Source organism: Gavialis gangeticus, unplaced genomic scaffold, assembly GCF_001723915.1.
Source record: "Gavialis gangeticus isolate Ggan-Ray unplaced genomic scaffold, GavGan_comp1, whole genome shotgun sequence".
NCBI lineage: Eukaryota > Metazoa > Chordata > Crocodylia > Gavialidae > Gavialis > Gavialis gangeticus.
The window spans coordinates 28,685,113-28,694,242 of NW_017728994.1; the positions used below are offsets into that span (position 1 = coordinate 28,685,113).

Sequence of the window (9,130 nt, forward strand, 5' to 3'; positions counted from 1 at the left end):
TGTCTGGCTCCATCCCCTGCCTGTCCCCTGATCCCTGCCCTGCCTTGCCCCAGCCTCCCCCAACCACCCCGAGGTCCCCAATCACTGCCTCCCCAACCCAGCATCCCCACAATAATAAAAAAAACAACCCCCCCACAGCACTTACCAGCAGTTTCAGCTGCCGTCTTTGTCACTGGGGCCTGTCCTGCACAGTGCGGCCAGGTGACAGCCCCATCAGCTGCAGCCTGGGCCCTGCAGCCCTCTGCTGCCCTGTGCTGCACAGGGGTGGATTCTGCCAGGAGGCCCCAGACTGCCCCCAGCCCCTGCTTCTATGGTGAGTAGAGGCTTGTTCTGGGGTTTTTTTAAAGTGCCAAAGGCTGGGGTTGGGGGGGCAGCCATGAGGGGCTGGGGGTGCAAGTGGGGGATGGGGCCAGGTGAAGCAGCAATCCAGGGGGCTGGGGGGGCACAAGCAGGGGTGGGGCAGGGCATGTGGGCCCTGCAGGGGGGTAGCCCCTGTGGAGGGGCCGTGGCACCTGTGGGGGGCAGCAAAATTATATAGTCATGTATTCATGAAATGTACTTAGAGTTCACTTTATTATTATGATAGAGACACTGGTAGTCTTCCAAATTGCTTTAATACTGTAGATAAATCAATAAAACATTGCCCAACTGATCTCTGTCTCTGAGAGAAAGAGCAGTCTTTTGTTTTAATTGTGGAGTAACATGGATTTGGGGGTACTTTACAGAGTGACTTTGGGATGTTTTATCAGGGATTTTTCAGTTTTCCAATAGGGAACACCAGAATTCCTGCTAGGGAGGCCAGTGGCAGGACCCTGCCTGCTCAGAGCTAGCACTTTGGACCCAGCTGGCTGTGGCTGTCCTCCTGGCCAATTGGGGCCAGGAGGACATGCTTTGACAATTCAAAGCAGGCCACTGCACCCAGAATATCTTCTGGGTGATAGCTGCCCAGATGGCCAGGCAGGGGGCACACATGGCAGTAGTGCCGCACAAAGGCCAACTCTGCAGCCACAGCCCACTGGCAGCTGGCCCAGAAGGGCAGATGCCTCATCCAGGTCTGGCAGGTGCACAGCAGGTCACAGCCAGACAGCAGCCCCCACTGCCAGATTGCTGCAGTGGGTAAAGGTGCAGGGAACTCTCAGGGCTGCTTCAGCAGTCCAGCTGGCACAAGGGGTAGTGTCCCCAGGTACCAATTGGCTGGGCCCCAGAAGCTCCTGAGAGCAAGTAGCCCTGAAGCTACTTGCTAGGGCAGCTTTTTGTACTGCTGGGGCCAGGACAGGGAAGCTTTTTATACTGCTGGCAACAGCACAGGTGCTGGCCCTGGGCTCTAGCTCCCCCTGGCTGCAGATCTGGTAGGAGCCAGGCAGGGTTATTTTGCCCCAAGTGGCACAATTTGCTCCACAACAAAGTGCATGTCCAAGCACGTGTGCTGAGGCAAAAAACCACGGCTCAAATTTGCACCACTTCTATCTGAGCTGCTGCAAGCACACGTGCTTGCATATGTGGATGTGCTCCTTAAGTGCATATTATCTTTTGGCCCCTGCACTCTCTTCTGCAAATTTTACTCTGGTTAACTGCACAGTACTAGTTATTGTCTACTTTGTAACTCATCACACTGTCTTTAGTTGATCGAGAAAAAGGAATAGGGAAGCAGTTGTTAAAAGTCTGCTCTTAGAAGCCTTGAAAATTAAGAAAGCCAGTTAGTTCCAAAACTGTTATCTCCCCTCATTTTCAAGACTTCTAATAACAGACTCAGAACTGTCTTGAAAGGAGGGAAACTAATAAGTTTCAGGGCTACTAATGTCAAAATACTTATAACTTTGTAAGCAATGCTCATTATTTACATGGCACTGTCTGCTTATTTTTCTATATGCAAAACCCTTAACTTCTCCTGATTCTCCTGCTGCACCCTGACCTTAGTCCATCTTCCCAGCATCAAGACATTTGTGTTGTGGCAAAGCTTCCCTTCGCAAGCACAGGAGACCTGCCTCAGCAAGGGGCAGCATTCCAGGGTACCTTTCACAGTGCAAAGTGCATGAATTAATGCCCCCAGGCCAATGCTCCCTCTTACCACATATTCATCAATGAACTGTCGGAGGTCCTTAAAGCCATGTTTTTCTGCGATATTATTTGGATAGTACCCATATTTGTTGGCTACACTGTAGGCCTGCAGGGCTCCTGGGCATGTGAGCAGTAGAGCCGTGAGGTTCTTCAGCCCATATTTTGCAGCGAAGTGAAGCAGTGTTGGCAGCTCTTCATCTCTCTGGTCTAAGAGAACACATGGCCTTTTAAAATCAAGTTCCTCTCTAATGTTGTTCACTGGGTGTGTTAATGCACATACCAGCAAAGGGGAACAGACACAAAATGAAATAGCTTTCAGAATACTACATCATTTCAAAATGGAGAAACCTTTGTATGTATGAGACTGCATGGAACAGATGAAGAATGGCTCAGCCATTGCCTCTTGGGATGGGGTGGGGAGGGGAATCATCCGTTCAGATCACAGGAGTTCTTTCTGAGTATTAAAAGGGGCTGCTTATTCAGCGAACCCCAGATGGGTGGCACACAGGGAAGATCAGGAGAGTAACCACACAGGTGGGCAATAGAGAAAGGGGCAAATACTGTCAATAGAAGGGCTCTTGGAGTGCTGTAAAAGATTCCCAAAAGCTATGTGAGAATTCCAGGATACCCAGAAGCACCTCAGCCACAGACAACAGCAGTTGGGCTTGGAAAGGCTTCTCCAATCCAAATGGCTTGAAATATAGAAGTTGTATCAGCAGCAGCAAGTAAACTATGTTCAGAGACTCTGGCCAGATCCATGAGCATGGAAGCAAGTACTACCCAGGCAGGTATTAGTAATTCCAGTGCTCATACTTAATATGGCTTTTACTATACTCAGAGTGCACTCTGATAAAACCAAAAAATCCCCAAAACAAAACAGCACACCAAAGTTTAGGAAGGACTAGTGATCTTCAGTGTCCAGCCTAAGCCCTTGAAGGAAGTCTTATTTTCAGAGAGGAGGTTCTCAACTTTCTGAAAATTAGGCCCTTTACAATAGTGGATCGTACTTAGCATCTATCATCATCTCAAAGTATTCCTGAAAATCTTGGCCACAGACAGCTGGGGTATGTCAGAATAGACAATGCAATGTAATGGATCCTTCCTCCACATTTCTTAAGAGTCTGTATTTCTATTTTGCATGATGCTGTAAGCAAATCCTTTTGTGGCCATTTATTATAGACAGAAAGTTATTCTGGGGAAGTAATTTTTAAAGCTCTTACTTGTTGTCATATCTTCTTCCTCCAGCTGGTTGATTCCAAACAGGTGCAAGCCACTTGCAGGAATGTTTTGCTTTAGTGATTCTGTCAACAGTTTGTCCAGAGTTTCTATGTTGTATGGTACTATTTTAAAGGCCTAAACACAAATGAAGAGTAATTTAGCTCAGGGTATTTTCAGATGAGGAATTCAGATCACCAATATATAAAGAAAGTTAAATAAATAAACCTTATGAAAACACAAAAAGCCACCAAAATCCCCCTTAAAACCACAAACATAAACATACTCAGAGGACCAATGTTAAGATCAGCCAATTTTCGTTGCTTCCTGATGTATATTCACAATAATGTATTTAGTGATGTGATTAAACGGCAGTATTCAAGCTGCCTACTATGTTACTGAGAATCCTAGTTAGACAGCCCAGGGAACAATCATGGAATGGCAACATTTGACTTATGTTTTGGAATGGGAGTACCATGAAAGCAGAACACGATAGAAAATATCTCTGGTTCAGCAATCAATATAGGCTCACTTTCATTGACCTCTAATGTAAGGAAGTGGCAGGAAGGGCCAAATGAGCTGACTGAGGTTTATCTCTTACATCAAGCAGGCACTACCCAGTTGGTATGAATTCTAGCTTGTTTTCATTTATGTTTTGGGTTTTCAGGTTGTTGTATCAGATCTAAGTATGACCCAAGTACAAGCACAGCTTAAGACTGTCCCCCACTGTGCCCCAGTCCAACTAAGCTGAAAGGGTCATGACTGTTAGCTACTATGCAGGCTTCTGCTGTGGATATATCAGTGGAAGTAAAGTGACATATGCAGACAGGAAATGAAGGCCATAGGACCTGAAGATTTCCCTTATTAAAACATTAACAGTAAGCTTACTTACCCTGACTAAAATATAGTATTGCCAAGCTAAAACAATAATGACAGGAACATGTTGATGGAACTTACAGAAATTGCATAAATGATCAAAAACAAACATTGAATTAATTTTACTTCATTCAGTAATGTGATTAAATTCACGTGTGCATAGTGCTCTTGTGTACAGGTTTTCAAATGTTATATTTCTTAATGATACTTTTCTTATATCAAGGGGTTGGTTTTTTTGCTATTTTTAAATAATAAATGGAGGGGTTATGTTCATTTTCTTTCATCAGCCAGTAGATGTTGGAGTTACCAGATCTAGTCATTTGCCTCAGAGGGAGAAAGTTAATCCTACTCTTGCAAGGGATGTGGGAAATTGTTAGGCTTATCTGACAGTAACAGCAAGAAAAAAGTTGCTTATGTTTCCTTTCTTCAGGTGAACTAATTTATTCCAAGAGTTCAGTAAATCTATTTGCACCTCACATCCCCCTCCCACCCCCAAAAAAGTTACTATCAAAACCAGCTGTTTGTCTATAATCATTACCTGACACATGAACTCCACTGGATTAGCTGCATTAGCCAACAGGTTGCCGACCTCTTCCATGTCGGTGTAATACTTGATGTTTGCTTCCCCTACCAACAAGTCACCTGAATATATCCGTAGAGACACTGGTCCAGATGTTAAATCTTCAAAAATGAAGTGCAGTAATCATCAATGAGAATAAGCAATGAGAACAAACTCCAAATACATGTTCCAGCCTGGCTGCTAGCACACAACTAAATCACAGCTCTTCAACCCCTGAGTATGGTGTCTCGTATCACTCCAATCCCAGGTTTCACTGGAACAGACTCCAAACCAGCTGTACTGTGCAACTTCTTAGTGATTCTGTATGCCCATCAACTTCACAGGTATAAGTGTATGAAGATAATTTCCCTGAGGCTCTAGGAACTCTGCCCTACAACTTTAATCACACAGCCTTCTCTCTTTACTTTTAACCTTGCACCTTTCCCACTAAACTTTAAGACAAACATGGAAGCTTGGGTTTGCAACTCTAAAGGTTAGGATGCTTTATAAACCAAGACTGAACACAAATATTTGCATGAATTAAAGAAAAAGTCACAATAACCAGTTTCACCCTTATATCCAGTTTTACCTGGATTCTCACACATTACAACAATGCTGTTCCATTTGTGTTTTTAAATTACTGGCATCTCTTTTCCTAACAACCTAACAATGTGGTGCTGATAACACATAGCTTCCTTCCATGCTTGTTCAGCTTTAAAGTTCTTCGTCAGTCAAAACCATTTCTCAAACCTCCCACTGAGGTGAGTGAGCATTACTATCCTGTTCTTACTGGCAGGTGAAACAGAGCCACTGAATATAGTTCTCTCCCAAATTCAAAACATGAGAGCACGAGAACTGGGAGTAGAAGTTTAGGATTTCTCCAGCTGTACCTCTGTGTTCCAGCTGTGCAACTCTGCAACTCTATGGCAAAGGAGAACAAAAACACAGTTCCCACAGGAAGAGGTTGTACTTACCTGGTGCCTGCACAGAAACTGTGTACTCATTTTCCATCCTGGCTGGCACACGCACAGATGGGGCATTCCTTGGAGTGAATTCAGCTTCTGTTTTCACTTTACCATCCATCTTGCACTTCATGATTATATAAACAGTCATCTGCACCTAAGAGTAAGGGTATCAAATGTGGAATCAAAATTCAAGGACACATGCTTCTTTACAACTACTTCCCTATTCTTCCTGAGCTGAATTCAGCTTGGAATAACTGCCTCAGAATGGTGGTGGTGCTTCCTCAGGGTATCTAATCTTCATTTGGAAGAAGTAATCCATTACAAATTACTGTTCAGAAACTGTTTTGCAGCATATATTATCATCAATACTAGGACTGTGCCTCTGAGTAAAAAAATAGGTAGGTGACGGAATTAGGCAGCTCCTGAAACTGCCAGGCATTCTAATGGTTGCATCTGCGTTCACATAATAGATTTTGGAGCCATTTATATGGTAAAAAAAAAAAAAGAGCTCACAGCATTTCCATCAGCCAGATGGTGGCAGCACCTCTCATAACTGGGACCTCTTCTCAGTTGCTACTGAAATATAAATGATACCAGACTACATGCATAGCGCAGATGAGACAGCATCCTGAGTCTTCATTAATCACTCCTGTGCCTCTGGGTTCCAATGCAGCTGAACTCCTACTACAGGCCTACATCAGGGTGGTGTAGACAGAGCTTTTAGCACTGGAAAGAACTGTAATTTGTCCTGCTTGCTAGTGCAGTTTCTGCTATATCTGCCTCTTAGACTAAAAGTCAATTTTCCCAAATAGTCATCTAAATAGCATGGCCACTATGACATTGCTGTTCATGCTCAGGGCAGGATCAAAGAAAGAGACTTGGACCTAATGGATGCATCTACACATACTATTAGTGTGCATGAATAAACTTCAGAGCTTATTGCTCTGGAGTTTATTCAGGCACAGCACATTAAGCCAGATCAGAGCAGCCCTAGCTGGCAGGAGGGCCAGGTGGTCATCCTGCCAGCCCAGGGATGCTCCCCCAGCTCAACATGCTGTAGAGAGGCTGGCTTGGACATGAGGGCACTTCAGTGTGGGGCTATCTGGCAGGTAGCCCCTGCAACAAAGCACCTTCGTGCCCCAGCCAGCTGAGGCAGCATCTACACGTGCACTGCTGTGGAATTTTTTACAAGCACTATCCTGCCGCAGAGTAAATGAGTTTACTCTGGCCTAATAGAGGTTCGCATGTAGATGAACAAGGTTTACTGTGCAGCTAGTTAGTCAACTGTGCAGTAAATGTGTCGTGGAGACGCACCCAGTGAGTTTGCTTTTCACATGGAAAAAAAGCTGACAGTGATCCTTAGATTATCAGTTCTTTGTTTTAACCAATTTAAACTATACCTGTCAACAGAGAGTACCTGGTCTGCAAGCAAATCAAACAGATACATTTACTTCACTTCTGCTCTGGTGTACTATGTAGTCCAGGACCAGATTTCCAAATTTTATCCTAGTGGTCAACAAGACTCCTAGCCATTTTTAGATAACAATATGCTGTCATGGTAATCTAAACCTTTAAATGCTATTAAGTGCAGCACTAGTAATTTCTCAAGTAGCCAGGGCTGTAAAGATCACTGACACCAAAGATGTAATCATTTGCACATTTTAATACATTAACACCATAATTCAGTGGTTCCCAAAATGTAGGTCGTGACCCCAAATGGGGTTGCAGTGCACAGGGTCACAAGAAATAAAATCACTTTAATCCAGGGACAGGCAAAATATGGCCAGCCAGGCACTTTTATCTGGCTTGCAGGTGACCAAATAATTGTACCGTGCCCAATCGGCTTGCCTTACTCCCACCCTGATATGCAGAAGGGCCCCGGCCCAGCTAGTACACAGCTTCCTGATGGGGTTGCTGCTGCCACTGCTGCAGCTGCCAGGGGACTTGCTCAGCTTCCTCCTCGCTCCAGGTACCAGGTAGGGAAGCAGCAGGAGGAGGGGGAACTATGGCTGGGCAGGAGCACAGACCATGGGGATAGTGGCAGCACGGAGCCTGTGCCCAGGGAGGTGGTAGGACTGTGGAGCTTGGGTGGACAGAGTGTGGGTGTGAGGGAAGGTAGGAGGGTATGGGGACATCCCTACACACTCCCCCACATTGTGCACAGCCCCCAACAGTGGCAACAGCAGCAGCAGGTGTTCAGGGCACTTGCAGCCTGTGCAAGCACTGCCGCCTGGCAGCATGCAGCTCCAGCGAGTGCTGCATGTGGTGGCAAAGACCACAGCCAGGCTAGCCTGCCTCTATCACATGGAGCACCCCATAAAACACATGCAGGTCCTGGATTGGAAACACACAATCTCTGACTTGAAACACACGGTCACACCCTGTCACAAAAATGCTTTATAAAAGTACTTTAAAAACAGATTTTCATATTTATATTCTGTATTATATGTTGTTCTATAATATGTGAACTTTATATACTGAATGTTGTCATTATACTGTTTTATTGCTGGTTTGTTTTCATTGGCATCTGGGGTCCTGTGAATTTTCACGTGTTAAAATGGGGTCGTAATGGAAAATAGTTTGGGAAGTACTGCCATAGTTTGTATGTGCCCTGCAGGTTCTTTCATGATCATTGTCTTTTATGCAGAACCCCAGGTTCCCTCATCTGTGCCAGTGTGACATAGCTTATCAACAGCAGATAGCAGAGCCATTTCTAGGTACTATGGGCTCCAGAGAAAGCATGTACCATCTTATGGATTTTTCCTCTCAGCCTTGCAACTTCTCTGGCTGTATCACATAATGAGTTCTAAATTTCATTCTTTTGACTCCTTGGGCAATTGATTATTTTCTTTTAAACATGAGGTAGCTAAGACTGAGGTGATTTACCTGCTGTACAGGTATGCTTCTATCAGATCTGACACCTGCAGATCCAGAAATGAAGGGCTAATGGCAAGTTTCAAACTCACCACCCAGCATGGTAGCATGTTTTTAAAACTGTAGGCTAGGAAATCAAAGATACCCAGTCTGCTAAAGCCATTTCAGATTATAATGCAATAGTGCTGCCAACCCTATACATTCAAAAATCATGAGCCCAGTTCAGAACATTATGATGGGCTTATACATTCATATGGGATTCATGTTGGGTTCTTCTCTGACTTCTTATTCATGCCTTTACTGCACATATTTTTCAGCTGCAACCCATTAAGGCCAAAATACTGAGATTCCTCCAGATAAGATGCTTCCAGGGACTGGTGCTTTAAAACAAACAGCAAATCTTAAGTTCCTATAAACTGACATAACTGTTAGAGTAAGAAAACATACCCAGTGCCTACTGCAGAACATCTAACATTGCTCTAGAGGCTGACTCTGCTCCTGTCCACATCATGTGAAAAGGAAATAATGTAAACTGGTGGTCACATTGCAACACATCAGCTCTGTTAAGCTGTTCAGTTTTAAG

At 44.5% G+C, this 9,130-nt stretch overlaps 1 protein-coding gene across 1 annotated transcript in view; it reads right to left on the reverse strand.

Moving 5' to 3' along the window:
• PIK3AP1 (phosphoinositide-3-kinase adaptor protein 1) overlaps window positions 1-9,130 on the reverse strand; it is a gene marked incomplete at its 5' end in the record, with an annotated part of 96,972 nt that overhangs the window by 46,477 nt on the left and 41,365 nt on the right. The window contains 4 exons of the mRNA XM_019502103.1: window positions 2,069-2,265; window positions 3,279-3,411; window positions 4,688-4,830; window positions 5,683-5,827. Coding sequence (XP_019357648.1) covers window positions 2,069-2,265; window positions 3,279-3,411; window positions 4,688-4,830; window positions 5,683-5,827 — 618 coding nt within the window. The remainder of the gene's footprint in view (window positions 1-2,068; window positions 2,266-3,278; window positions 3,412-4,687; window positions 4,831-5,682; window positions 5,828-9,130) is intronic.